Source organism: Simochromis diagramma, unplaced genomic scaffold, assembly GCF_900408965.1.
Source record: "Simochromis diagramma unplaced genomic scaffold, fSimDia1.1 OVJJ01000565.1, whole genome shotgun sequence".
Classification (NCBI taxonomy): domain Eukaryota; kingdom Metazoa; phylum Chordata; class Actinopteri; order Cichliformes; family Cichlidae; genus Simochromis; species Simochromis diagramma.
The window spans coordinates 3750929-3766527 of NW_024387304.1; the positions used below are offsets into that span (position 1 = coordinate 3750929).

General features: G+C 39.1%; 1 protein-coding gene across 1 annotated transcript in view; it reads right to left on the reverse strand.

Moving 5' to 3' along the window:
• Positions 1-15406, reverse strand: part of LOC120716596 (glutamate receptor 2-like) — a 61438-nt gene extending 46032 nt beyond the window's left edge. Inside the window, exons 1-3 of the mRNA XM_040004133.1 lie at positions 15113-15406; positions 5926-6066; positions 217-456 (exon numbers count right to left, since the gene is read on the reverse strand). Coding sequence (XP_039860067.1) covers positions 217-456; positions 5926-6066; positions 15113-15218 — 487 coding nt within the window. The 5' untranslated portion in view covers positions 15219-15406. The remainder of the gene's footprint in view (positions 1-216; positions 457-5925; positions 6067-15112) is intronic.
• Positions 15407-15599: the final 193 nt, after the last annotated feature.

A 15599-nucleotide genomic window follows, 5' to 3' on the forward strand; every position in this document is an offset into this window, starting at 1 on the left:
TAATAATTCATTAACTTATACATTTGTAGAACAAATCTCTATCTCATTCTTTTCTATTTATATGAAGCATATTTCTCTGCCTTGCTGTGCTTTCTATAACTGTAGCAAGTTTCTGCATTTGCTTAACATTTTCTGTATTTACAATTATTTCAGTATCTTATCTTCAAAATTAAGCACTAGCAATATTTATGCGATAAATAATGAGAATTTCCTTACCTCGATCACTGTCATACAGATAGGCAAACTTTTCCCATTTGTAGTATTCCACTAATGAAACTAGTGGCCCCTTGATGTCCGGCCTCATTTGGAGAACAAACTGATTCATTCCTTCTGCTGGGAAAGAAGGTGTAATGAAGGAGACATGAAGTGTCTCACAAAAGGATGTGATGGTGTTGACCGATTTCTTGTCATAGAAGCCAAAAATGGCATAGACACCCCGAGAGAACTGGGAACAAACTAGGAAAGAGAGAAGAAGAGAAAGATTGTACAAATTAAACAGTGAGTTCACAGGACCTGGGAAGAATATTTGCACTCATTAAGTGTCCCAGTGCCTTTATCCCAAATAAACACTAAACGCACACTTATATTTAATCACATTGAAGAACAGTTTTTTAAATTAGGGTACATTAATAAGCACAGTAGTTACAATAGGAGTGGAAATTCTGTGGTTCACAATAACAAGTAAAATAAAATATTTCTAAAACAAAGCAACACAAAAAATTTTAAAAAAGAAGTGCTTCTGTCCAATTAAAAGCTAGAGGGCTTTATATCTGATATAGACAGTGCTAAGTTTCTATAAGCTGCATAAAACAGTATAAGAGGCCAGGTGTAATAAGCTATAACCAATTACACTTCAGAGAAGAAAATTAAAATGCCAGTTCCAATCATCTGTTGAGAAAAAATGTATGTATTTTGTGTCAGCATACATGATCCAGCTGTGTGGCTGCAGGAAGGTGAATTATTCTGAATGAGAGAATTGGTATTAAGTATCCCACTGTGGAAAGTGACGTCGGCGTGACGTCTTTCATAAATCATTTTCCAAATTTGGTCCACTGAAGGGGTTGTTTTATAACACCAGGCAACATCTTTTTTTTCCCAAACTCTGCTGAAAGTATGTTGTTGTCAGCGGTACGGCCACGGTGTACGGGCTATTTATAGTCCAAATATGGTTGTTGTGGATGTCTTTTCAAAGTCAAACTTTGACTCATTTTAGAGATAATTTTTATAAACCAGCAGAAAAACCACAAACCTCTCTTACTTTCCATCACAACTTCTCCCACCTTCTCTCAACCTTAAAAATTAACTATATACAATGCAAATGCACTTTCAATTTCAAAAATACTTTAACCATTATTATTTTACATTTTAAAATGGATTTCATTGTTTTTAATATATCAACAGATTTTAATAAATGACATTTTTAACCTTGTTACAAACAAATAAGTTGATATACTAAAATAAATAAACCAGTTAAAGAAAAACAGAAAAATGCAAAATAACAAAAAGAATTACCCACGTGTAGTGAAGAAATCAATAGGCTGACACATAATAAATTATATTTGTTTATACATAATCCATATTCATTTGTATCATGTTGACAAAATCAATGTTAATATTTGTAAATTTAAAAAATTACATTTATTAATCATGCAAATTTCCTGCAATTGTCATAGACGTCAACATGATGTCCAAAAATATTACCCAATCCAAAGTTCAAATGTTGATCAACATATTATCATCCAAGTTGGGTCATGTTTAGGTGTCCAAATTGTGAAACTTGTTTGGACGTCATATAGATATCTAGAATTGGTCATGGACTGAGGGACCCAATATAGACATGGTCTCCATCTTGAATTAACTTCATTATTTATTTCCACCAAATCATTAATGTGTCTTTTAGATCCCGTTTCTACAAGACTGCTCAAAGAAACCCTACAATTAATTGATGCTTCAGTCTTAAATATGATCAGCCTATCTCTAAATAATCAGCAACAGGCCTTCAAGCTGTCAATGTTAAACGCTATCTAAAACATCATCACCTGAGCTTAGCTCGTTAGTTATAGGTGAATCTCCAACTTCCCTTTATTTAAAAAAATTCTGAAAGAGTAGCTATAAAACAACTAACTGATCATCTGCAGAGGAACATCTGCATTAAATTTCCTACACAGGGGGGAAAAAAACCCATTTTGGACAATGTTTTCACCACTCAGAGAGGAGATTACAAAGCCCTCCCCCTCCACCACCTTGGTGCCTGTTTTCTATTCTGTCTTCCTTCTCTCACCCCAACTGGTCACAGCAGATGGCCCCGCCCCTCCCTGAGCCTGCTTCTGCTGGATGTTTCTTCCTGTTAAAGAGGAGTTTTTCCTTCCCACTGTCACCAAAGTGCTTGCTCATGGGGGGGGGTCGTATGATTGGGTTTTTCTCTGTATGCATTATTATAGGGTCTACCTTACAATATAAAGCGCCTTGAGGCGACTGTTGTTGTGATTTAATAATAATAATGGATTGCATTTATACAGCACGGTTCTAGGCACCCAAAGTGCTTTACAATTCCACTATTCATTCACTCTCACATTCACACACTCGTTGTACAACTGGGGCAGACTGACAGAAGCGTGCCACTGGCCCCTCTGGCCAACACCAGTAGGTGGTAGGGTAAAGTGTCTTGCCCAACAACACAATGACCAGGACAGCAAGAGCTGGGGGATCGAACTGGCAACCTTCCAGTTACAGATGAGCTTCCCAACCCCCTGAACCACAGTCGCCTCAATTTGGTGCTATATATATAAAACTGAACTGAATTGAATGCCTACCTGGAATTGGCATAACTGTTATGCTAATTCCAGCATACAAGCCCCTGGTCAAAGTCACCAAACCAGTTTGTAAGCAGGTACATATGTGGTCTCAGAGACAATGGAAGACTGTTTTTCCACCACAGACTGGGAGGTCTTTAAACAGGCCGCCACACGTGACAACACCACAGACCTGCAGGAATAATCAGAAACTGTCATTTCCTATATCTCAGAGTGCATCGATGATTTCACAGAGACCAGGACTATCACTATCCAGGCCAATCAGAAACCATGGCTCACAGGTGAGGTCTACAGGCTTCTGAGGGAGAGAAATGCAGTCTTCAGAGCTGGGGATTAGGTGAGCCTAAGAACAGCAAGGGCAAACCTGCATTAGAGAAGTGAAAAGGCAATACTCCAGGAGGATTTCGCAAAGGATAAGCGGAAGCGAATGGATGGATGGATGGATTTCGCAAAGCTGGACGAGCACAGAGGGACTGTGCTGCAGAACTCACAGATGTCTTCACAGACATCTTTAATACATCACTGAGCCAGGCTGTCGTTCCCACATGCCTCAAAGCCTCCACCATCATTCCTGTACCAAGGAAGTCTCCTCCCTCCTGCTTTAAGAACTACCATCCGGTCACACTCACCCTCAAGTGCTTTGAACAGTTAGTCATGCATCCATTTAAAACATCTCTTCCCCCAAACTGGATCCATTTCAGTTCATATACCGGTCAAACCACTTGACCGATGATGCATTCTCAACTGCCCTTCACTCAGCCCTCACACATCTGGACACTAGAGACTCATGCGTCAGAATGCTGTTCATAGACTTCAGTTCAGCATTCAACACGATCATTCCCCAGCAACTCATTCACAAACTGGATCTGCTGGGGATCAGGAACTCGCTTTGTAACTGGCTGCTGGATTTCCTGACAGGAAGACCGCAGACAGTACATGTCGGCTGCAACACCTCCAACACAAGAACACTGAATACGGGGGCTCCCCAAGGATATGTGCTGAATCCCCTTCTCTTCAGTCTGCTGACCCACGACAGCACGCCATCACACAGCTCCAACATCTTCATCAAATTTGCAGATGACACAACTGTGGTAGGTCACATCAGCAACAATGATGAGCCCTACTACACGAGTGAAGTTAACCATCTGGCTGAGTGGTGCAGTGACAACAATATGCCCTGAATGTGGAGAAGACTAAGGAGATCATCACACCCTGCACACCCCACTAACCATCAATGGTGCTGCTGTGGAGAGGGTAAGCAGCACCAAGTTCCTGGGTGTGCACATCTCAGAAGATTTCTCTTGTTCAAAAAACACAGCATCACTTGTCAGTAAAGTCCAACAGCAACTCTACTTCCTCCGCAAACTGGAGAGCAAGAGCCTCATCCCCCATTGCGAGCACCTTCTACAGAGGCACCACTGAGAGCAGCATCACTGTGTGGTATGGCTCCTGCACTGCAAAGTAACGAGTAGTGAGAGCAGCGGAGAGGATTGTGGGCACTTCTCTTCCCTCCCTCCAGGACATCTACTGCACCCGCTTCACCTGAAAGCCCTCTGCATTACAGGTGACTCCACTTATTCATCCAACAGCTTCTTCAGTTTGCTGCCATCGTAAAAGAGACTGAAGAGCTTCTGGGCCAGAACCAGCAGACTGAGAGACAGCTTCGTTCATCAGGCTGTTAGGATGCTGAATTCACTCCCTGCTCTGTCCCTCGCAACTCTCACACACACGAACTCCAGACCTGCATTCACCTCTTTCCTCTGAGCCCCCCCAGACCTCTACCAACGCCTTTTCACTGACTGCCCCACCCCCACTTGCACACAAACTCTTTCCTGAAAGCACTCTGATTGTGTTGGACATTGTTGTTTATGTAAAATTGTATTGTGTTGTACATAAGACTTGCATTTTATTTTTATGTTTATATTGTTTTAGTGTACACTGAGGGCCGTGGGAGAATTGCAGTTTCAAATTCCTGTGTATCAGCTTTCAGGTTTCACAGCATGTCACAGTACCGAAACAGCTTTAGTGAAGAATACAAATAATCTTCTTATATTCCTACAATATTTTATCATTAGAGAATGTTGTAGGTATTAGAGGTACTGCACTGCAATGGTTTAAATGGCATCTATCTAATACACTTCAATTTTTATGTAAATGAAGAGTTAATTATGGAGTTCCACAGGGTTCCATGCTAGGACCAATTGTGTTTCATAATATGTTTGCATTAGGCAGAATCATTAGAAGGCATAGAAAACATTTCCCACTGCCTTGCAGAGGACACAATTTTTTTCTATCCATGAAACCAGATAACACACAGCAATAAGTTAAACTACAGAATCATGGACATGTCCTTCAATGTCCATATTAACAAATATGTAGCACTGCTTTGTCCCATTTGCACAATATCTCTAAAATTCAAAACATCCTGTAAGAGTGCTGAAAAACCAGTTCATGCATTTATTCATCCTAGGTTGGACTACTGTAAGTCATTATTATCAGGACGTCCTACAAACTCCCTGAAAAGCCTTCAGTTAATCCAAAATGCTGAAAGACAGAGCATATTTTCCCAATACTGGCTTCACTTCAGTGTCTCCCTGTTAAATCCAGAATCAAATGTAAAATCATTCCTCTCACATGGAAGGTCTTGAATAATCAGGCCCTATCCTATCTTAAAGACCTTACTGTACCGTATCACTCAAATAGAGCACTTTGCTCTCAGACTGTGGGCATACTGTGGTTCCTAGGATATTTAAAAGTAGAATGAGAGGCAGAGCCTTCAGCTTCCAGGAGATTTCTTCCTGTTAACAAGGGTTTTTTGCTTCCCAGTATCACCATAGCTCTTGTTCATTGTCAGTCATCTGATTGTTGGGGTTTTCTCTGTTTTCTCTGTATTGTTTCTCTGTTGTGATTTAGTGCTATATAAATAAAACTGAATTGAAGGGTTTAGGGTTAGGATGAACAGCCACAGCACACTGCACAACTATTGCTACATATTGCCATGTTTGTATTTTTTTAAATTTCAAGTATTATTCTAGACTTTTAAATAATGACCCAATAAAAATAATTCTTTTTTTTTTTTTGTTTGTTTAAAAATGAAGAGATCAATACTTACAGCAGTTAGTAACAGCAAAGCTGTTAGCCACCTCCAGGTTATCTATGTGTGGAGTTAGCCTGAAATCTGCCATCCCAAACTGAACCATGCCAACTCGGAATGCACTGTACTCCTGATCTGCGCCTCTGGGAAATAAACCACCTGAGAAAAACAGAGACAGAAAAGGTCGTGATCATAAAGAAAAACAAAACTAAGTGGAGAAACAGGTTTTCTAGCTACAAAAATGTTGAGATAGGGACATTTTTACCACTTTATGTCTTAAAAAACAACAACAAAGAAATTGCAATCCTTCATTAACAATTGCTAAATTTTATATTCGTCAAAATGTTTTTATAATGTAATGTGGAATCTCAGCAGTTTAGGCTCTCCTTTTTCATATTTATTGAGTTATTTACTTTTTTGTTTGTTTGTTCTATATTAGTTCAAATGTTCTGCATTTCTCTCATAAACTTCATACCTACCTGACACCTCCTCATCACCTTTCTTCCATTTACCTACATGTCCACTGAAGTCTGCTCCAATCACCAGTCTTTTCCACATGGGGAAACTTTCTACCACTTCAGCTAGCTTACTTCAGAATCCTTCTCTCTCTCTCTCTCTCTCTTGTCTGACAACCTATGCATTAAGCCAAGCGCTGGCCAATCCCATATGGAAATCTTATTATTTATCAGCATGTTTGATTTGGTAAATATTTTACATTGGGAACCCTTCCTGACCCAGAACTCCCCGGTTGTCTGGGTTTAGGAACAGCAATAGAAATACTAATCAGTAATTCTGAGCTAGAGTCTGCCTGAGACAGAGATATCTATCTCAGGCAGACATTGTCTCTCTAAAGGACATATGTCCAAAAAATCGGTACATACATTCACCACTCCACAGTTCACTCACATTTGTCCTGTTACAACTCAAAACAAAAAGGCAGAGTGATGTTAATTAAAAGAAACATAAACATTACCATTAGTAAGACTGTAGCAGATGTGGAAGGTAGATTTATAACACATACTGTAGCTCTCTGCGGTATTTCACCTTTAACAATGGTTTACCTTGTCTTCTTTGGCAACATTCCTTTCAGCACAACCTCACATGTCTGAAGTTATTTTTTTCTTTTCCACATACTGTATTACCACAACTGGTCTAAAAGCACACAAAAAACATAACATCGGAGTGGGTAAAATGTGATTTTGTTTACTATGATGTCTCTAATGAATCATTTTTATAATTTGAAATGCAAGTATAAATCAGAAATTTCAGAAATGTATGCACATCCAATGGATGTGCTGGGATGCATCATTAGCAGTGTTGGGTAAGTTACTTTAAATTAGTAACTTAGTTACATTACTAGTTACTTCTATCAAAAGTAACTTAGTTACTTCAAGTTACTCGTTACTTTCAGAGTAACTAGTTACTAGGGAAAGTAACTTTGGTTTTACTCAGAATTCTCTTGCTAATCTGTTGCTTCCGTAACTGGATACCCAGCAAGATTGCCAGTCTTCTAGCTTGCTTACTTGCCACAAGTGCACTGTGCCACCTACCAATAGAAAGGAAAAAATAATGTGCACATTTCCACCTGATTCTATCCTAGCCTGCTTTTTACATCCAACACAAAAACTGCAGTCGCGGTGCTTTCGATTGTACTCAGAACTCGGAAATTCTGCCTTCTGAATAGGAAGATGTAGGTAACACCAGACTGCAGATGAGCTGCATACAGGGCTGGACTGGGACAAAAAAATCGTCCCGGGCATTTTGACTAGAGACCGGCCCACCATTATAGGAAAAATCATAAAGCCTTTGAATGAAAATAAACACTGTTGTGACAGTGATGTACACTGTTCTGATGGTTTATATGTATCAATCTATCAATTGTTTGTTGCAAGACTCAGATAATTATTTTTTTAAAAGTGAGACATTTTAAATGAGAATAAGAAAGTATTTCCTTGTGCCCCCCTCTCCCTTTTAATGCCCTACATGGACCCCTGGCAACACTTTGCTAGATCCGCCCCTGCACAGTTACCACCTGTCAGCTACCTAAAAAAGGATCCTGGTGTTATTTGTCTCTCAGAAACAGTTCATAACTTCCCTTCAACTCATTCATGTCACCTAAAAGGTAAACCTGTTTCTCCATCACAGCTCTGATGATTCAGTAAGGACATCTCCTGGTTTCATCTTCATGTTTCCCTCTCATCACATAACCAAACCGATATCATGACCAGCAGCTTTACAGCTGTGGCTCCAGCCAACATCAGCTGATACTAGAAATTAATATTAAATAAATTCTAACAACAGCTGATCAAGCTTAAAAGTGCTGTTGTTGTTTAGCGCGACATCCGCTGGTTTCCTCTTTCATGGCGCAAAGTGGGCGATAAATAAACAAGAGAGAAAAGCCGATCAGCTGATCATTGATCAGTTTCATGATTAAAGTAGCAACAGGAGAGGGAGGGGGAGAGGATGAGAGAAGAAGAGGCAGCTGTGCAGTGTAAACACAGAATAACTCCAGCTTTGTGTCTTTTTTATTGTAGCTGAAGTCCGGGACAAACTGCATTCCTTTTCACCTCAATAAGAAACGCACGATTCCGTTTTTTACGGGACGGTTGGCAACTCTAATAATTAACCTTATGAACAAAATAAAGTTCAACATCAGTAACATAGCACCCACCCAGCTGTATAGAAACTCCGTCATGCTAGCTAGCACGCAGTACGAAAAAGTCAGCATAACAAAAATAAACTCCAACTAAACTTGGTTCATATCTGACCCAGATGGACTGCAGGTTATAACTTCTTACCTGAAGTTCAGTTCACCTGACACTCTCGGACCAGCGGCCGCTTCGGGTCTCTCCTCTTGCCTCCCTTTTCCTTCATCCACCTGCTGGCTTCCACCACTTGCTAATGTTATTGAATCTGTGGAAGCTCCGCGATAGCCACCACACGAAGTAACGAATAACGAGCCTATCTAAATCCCAGTAACGAGTAACACGTTCCCGGTTTTGGCATAATAACTAGTTACCGTGCTCGTTACCACAATAATAACGTAGTTACTGTAACGCGTTACTTAATAACGCGTTAGTCCCAACACTGATCATTAGTGATGTATCCTGGGTTCATTAGGTGTTAGGATCTTACAACATCTTACACCCTCACCCAGGTGACCCAGCCGAGGTTGATCATGCCCTAGCTGCAGCAGCATTTGGCCATGGATCACCCCTCTCAATCCACAAGCACCTGGAAGCTTAGCAGTGTGTACGCTCTGTGGAGAGACTGGCCGGTGACGCCTCTGCAGCCTACTTCCACAGGGCATGCTTGCTAACCCACAGGGCATGTTTGCTAACCCTCCAACACTCTTCCAGAAAACCCTGGCATTTGGCCAGCTACCTTCCAAATGCCCTCTATGCAGTCTCCAAGGAACCATCAATTCTATCAGAGCTATCTGTCTTGAGGCCTCTGACATTATCACAATATCTGGGCACAAAGATGTTTCTGCAATGTGTGCTGGATTGTGAGCATTAGGTTGTTGCTTACTTGCTGTTATCACCGAGGAGATGCTTTCACCAGCTACCATCAGCAGCTGGTCATGGTGCAAGCAGCGGTATAAGGACTCGGTAAGATATCATATACAGCTTGGATGAGGAACTTTTATCACTACTTCTTAGCCAGTAGATTGCTGTTCTTCAAATTGGATCAAATCAAGCTCAGTAGACAACCCATGGTTGGACCTAGGACAAGCATTCTGTAGAAAATTAAAAATCTCTGATTTGCCTTTTATTAGCTCTAGAGTTAAGAATCATAACTGCCTTAAAAGTCTTTGCAGAAACACTTCTCTGACATCCTGCTGGGAATTTCTAAAAATAACAAAGTCTTCCTTTACCTCATGTAAACTGACAACCATTTGAAACAATCCAAATGGGTGTCCAGAACATGTTATTCAAGAGAAAACTTATTTTCATTCAAAGAACTTTTATCAAATTATGGAATCAGCAACAGTAAATTTCTTGAATATCAGCAAGTCCATCGTACAGAAAACAGCCGTCAGCTGAACTTAGAAATGCATACATGGGCAAGAGCATTTTTAAATCTTTGTATCCCTAAATTGTTATCAAAAAATGTTATTGTTAAAAATCGATGACTCAATTTTACTTCCAGCTGACAAATGGGAGCGAGATCTCTCCATTAAGGTTACCTGGACACACATATGCTTAAATACGATCAAAATGTTGCAAGTCCCAACTTACAACTTAAACAAACCTCTCCATAGAACACACTATACATGTTCCAAGTGGGCATTATACACTCAAACATATGCACCCACTGCACAGGCAATTCTGGAGCCAGGAACCTTATGCATACACATAAACATACACACACACACACACACACACAATACAAGACGGTTGATTTGTTTTTCTCTTCCGGGTGCTGTTTGTGATTGTTTTCTTGTATGTTTTTTTTCTTAAACTTGCAGCTTTTGGCGATTTATTGCTTCTCTGTTCTCTTTATCTTTTTATATATTTTCTGCCCTTTTTTTTCTCTCTCTCCTACTTTTCAGCTTTGATGCTGTTATGTTACACATGTACTGTAATAACAGAAATAATGTTCATAGAAATTAATAACTTAACATGTAAAAGAAGCACATGAACAAGAGTAGCCAAGAGAGAATTTATAGAGCTCATCTTGGAAAAGGAAATGTGTTTGTTACCACGCTGCATTCAGATCATAATTCTGATTGCAAAAGCTGCCAGACAACAAAGGCTAGAAATTTTTTTTAAACTTCAGACATAACTGACTCCATCTAAGAATAAACACACATAAACTAGCCTACTGGACACAAGAAAGGAGGATATGTTAGTGTTGGTGGTGATTAGCTCATGCCCATCTAGCTGTCTGTATGGAGTTTGGATGTCTGTGCGTGTTCTCTGTGGTTACTCAGCTGTTGTGCCACAGTCCCCACTTAGCAGGATTATTTTAACAGGTGATTGTAAATTGGCAATATGTGCAAATGTGACAGTAAATGTAGGGCTGGATATTCACAAATCTGGAAATACATACTGTATACATAATTGACAGTTATCCATACCTCATTTATTTCATGATTTTATTTCATTATATACCTGTGGCACAGTGATTAGCACTGTTGCTTTACAGCAAGAAGGCTCGGATTTCATCTCCACTATGTGGCCGGGGCCTTTCTATGTGGAGTTTTCATGTTTTACCCGTGTTTGTGTGGGTTCTGTCCGGGTATGCTGCATGCAGTTAGAGGTATTAGGTAAACTGGTGATTCTAAATTGCACATAGGTGTGAATGAGAGTGTGAATTTTTGTCTGTATCTATGTCTTAGGTCTGCAACAGACTGGCAACCTGTCCAGAATGTACCCCGCCTCTCGTCCAATGGTAGCTGGGATAGGCTTTGGCCCTCATAAGGATAAGCAGAAGAGAATGAATGGATGGATCTGCACTCTGCACATATAAATATAAATATGCTTTATTTTCTGTGTCATGTTGCTATTGTCTGTTTGTCTACTCTGTTAAGGACATAAGCTAAATTACTTGTATGTGTACACATACCTGATATTCTACACTATAATCTACAAATTGTATAGAATATACTATATTTCTGAAATATTATGTTTTAAATTATGGCTCCACAGTGTAATTGTTTACACATTTGCCTACAAAGTGAACAATCCCCTGTTATATCCCGGGAGGTGACAAATCCCTTGGGTTGCATCAACACAGGCATCTGGCATAAAAATGTGCCAAATCAAACATGCAGAGGTTCCTGCAGTGGTGATCATGTGGGAATAAGGGCGCATCTTTAAGTAGCTTTATACAAATATTTCCACTACACTTTGTGTAGTTTGTCTACTAGAACGATTGTCTCTGGCATCAAGTCATGCATTCCAGAACTTCAGGTGAAATGGAAATGTTCATACATGCTGTCATACCTCAATTACTGTCCAGAATGCTGCTTCAAGGATTTGCACGGAGTCCTCTATAAGGTAATGTGTGACGTCTTTACATAGGCTAGTCATAAAGTAGGATTGGTAAATGCACTGTTCTTGTATAGTGCTTTTCTACTGTACTTGAGTACTCAACAAGCTTTATACAACATGGTGCATTCACACATTCATGCAGTCACTTTTTCCTGTGCCTAAGTTCTTTCTATGTAGTATTCAAACACATTCCCACTCTCATGAAAGCATCAGAGAGCATCTTGGGGTTCAGTTTGCAGGTGGTACCTCTGGTCACATTACAGAAAATAAAGAGACTGCTTTTGAGGTTGTAATATCCAACCTGTGGAAGTTGGTTCAATTGGTATAAAGCTGTGTTGTTTTAATGTTACAAATATATACATTTTTAGAACATTTTCTGATTCACTATCTGTGATTTGCTTAAAAATGTTAATCTTTTGGTTCAAAGTTTGAACATATGTGCTTTTACCTTCATATATCATAGTTTTCAGGCCATTTTGGCACATTGGAATCTGAGGCCATTCTTGAATATACCTTAAAAACAATTAAAGATAAAAGTATGACATTTATATTTCCCTTTCTTAATTTAGATCTATAATTTGAAAGAAATACATTACAATATCTGAGATTTCACTAGTTAGAATATTTTAAAAATCCAGGGAAGGTAATAAGGTAATAACCTGAAATTCTTAAACATGAAAATTAAGAAAATTATATTTTCATTCAACTTTTATGCTCAGCATTTATTCAGACGGTTATCATACCCTTTCTCTGATCTCGCCTTACCTCTGGCAGCCGTGGCATTGTGGTTAGAGTTGGGTTAAGGGGTTAGGTGTTAAGCTGAGGTATTTAGGGTTCGTGTCTTATTAGCATCAGACTACCAATTCTGTCATGTGGACACAGCAGCTGGGTCTTGCAAGACTACATTATTATTCTAAGGGCCATGTTATTCATTGCTAAGTATATAAATTACTTGCTTGATGTTAAATAAGGAAATGGACTTCATGCCTATGAATAAACACAATTTAGTCTATGGGAAGCACCAGCACAGTTTGGTAGATTTTTAAGTGTTTTTTACTTCTTCTTCTTCTTCCTTCCCCTTTAAATTAGTAATTTTTTTTTTAATTACTATTGATATTTCATGTGTTTTCATCATAGCACATGAAATATAAATCCTTTGAAGTATACATATATAATATCTGCTTCTCTGTCTCCGTTAGGTTAGAATATATAATCATTTTTCTAAAGCTCCCATTCCTTAATCAGCCCAAAGATACTTCTCTTCTGCCTGATTGCATTCACAGACCCATATCAGCAGTAGCATCTGGAGACTTTGTGGAACTGTCTTGATGTGGCAGATAAGCTGCCCATTATAGATAGGTCAGCAAACCCTCTGCTTAAGAAATGTATAATTTTGTCTTATTTCACAATTGATTTTTTTTTCTATTTAAGAGCCCCTTGCAGGTTTAGAGTAAATATTGTCAAATGGCCAGACTACAAAATCAGCAGTGTTTGAGTTCATATCTTTGCAAGCATTTATACTTTGAAATGCTGGACTAATTCGTCATATAGTAAAATGGAAAAACTTTGGGGAAAATACCTTTCATTGCCTCTATATAGTCTTTAAGTGTCATTAAGTGCCAGTCTTAATCCTATAATTTACTGCCCTCTTGATGGCCACAGTTAGTTGTTGTCTTTGGGAGCTGGACTTCTGGACTACCAGTAACGGAAATGGTGAGCTAACACGTTTAACATATTGATAGATCCTAAGTGTTTTGCCATTTTTTAAGTAGTGTGTCTCACAAAATCAGTTATTTGGCAAAACCTTTGCCACCCAACACCCCTCTTTAGACACGCTCCTGCTATAGCTATCACATTATTAATGCCATGTCACTCCTAAATCAGACATCATCAGAAGCATACTACATGGGCTGAGGGCAAAAAGAACTGGAGTGATGCTTAGTGATCCATAGTCCTCTTTAGGGTGGAAGAGAGTGATACAAGAATGAGCCTTTAACCCAAAGGCTCATGTTTGCAAAAATAATATTGTAAAATGCCAGAAATTTAAAAATTACAGAGATATTTTTCTAATGTTTGCATATTTTCCAGAAATATTTAAGTAACATTTTCAATAACATTTTCAATACTCTCATAGTGCAATTATTGTTTGCAACGTGTTATTCGAGCCTTCTGAATTTTAGTTACATTAATATATTTTAATAAACCTTAACCAAGGTGTGGAAGTAGCTTTTTGTGAAAAGCTACATTTTTAGACTTATGCAGTCCTCAGAAGACAGAATTGGTACAACAATGTCTTATAAAAGTTTCAAATATAATTTTAAATTTGTTCAAAATATAAATGTATGTTTTAGTCTACTCCAACCTTGTCTTACTAAATACGAGCCAAACAATCCAGCTGAACCAAAATTTTAAGTTCAGATGGAAAAACATACCTACTCCACAGAGAAAAGGCTGCTGTGATATTTAAAAAACATTTTTTAAAAAAGATTTTCCAGCACTGTATCATGTATGTAAAGTAAATGTAAAGTATGTAAAGTGTAAAGTATGAGATTTATAGTTCAAATGTAAAAGCAGTGTAATGTGACTGAGGAGGAAAAACTCTGAATAGCATAAAATACTGTAGATTTGAAAGCTAACTAAGTGTAATAATGGAAAACTTTACACAAACAACCAGTAATGTTCATTATAGCTTATTCTAACATTTTAATGAAATGCTGAAAATCACCCACTTCCACTAAGGGCTTGATGGATATAGGTCCAACAAGAAATGCAGTTCAGGAAATAAGTCTCATGTGCTGCGTTTCAGTGAGCTTAGATCTTCACTTGTCCCTATGACAGCACCATTAAGACTTCTGTGCACACAGGAGCAATTGCAGATTGACGGAATGCTGCATTGTTAGCAAGACGTTTGGGACGCATATAATTCCTTTTATTTTTTGATCTATTTAGTTTACTATTTAAATGATGAACGTATTAACTCAATTAGAACACTGCAGCAGCAGCAGCCGTGCAATCACGAGGCCTGGCGTTACTGACAGCAGTATAAAGAGGATGGAGATGAGAGAGGCCCACGGGCCAATAAAGAAGACACGAAAAGACAATGAAAAGGAAAGGTTTGAACGGGTAAAAGACGAGCTTTAATACACGCTGGAACAGGAAAGGTGAGGATGACAACGATCGGGCGACGACAGATATAAAAATCCTACCAATCTGGACGCTCGGAGATCCGCACAATGCCCCGCGCCATAAGAGTGCCACCAAAAATAGCAGCTTCATTGTGGTGTTCAGGATCCTCGCACAACACCACAGCATCTTACGATAGAGGTTCCTACCAAAACATCACCTCCATCAAAGACGATGTAATCTCATGGCGTTATTCCGGTGTTATTTAGAAACGTGTCGGGCTCTGCAGATGCGCGATCCTGTCGCCTGAGGTGCGCGTGCTGCTGCTGAAGCTGGACTTGAGGGCGCGCGCACTGAATTGCCCAGGAATGCCGATGAAGCACGAGAGAGAACCGAGAGCAGCCGACTGCTGCACATGAGGTTATTATAAACCTCCGCTCCAGGAGGCTGACACAAATTCTAACATAACAGATGCACACTGGGAATTTTTACAATAACTAATTTCTAATTGCATTAAGCAGTGCCTAAAAACTATTATAATAATTATATTATATACATTATAATTATGAT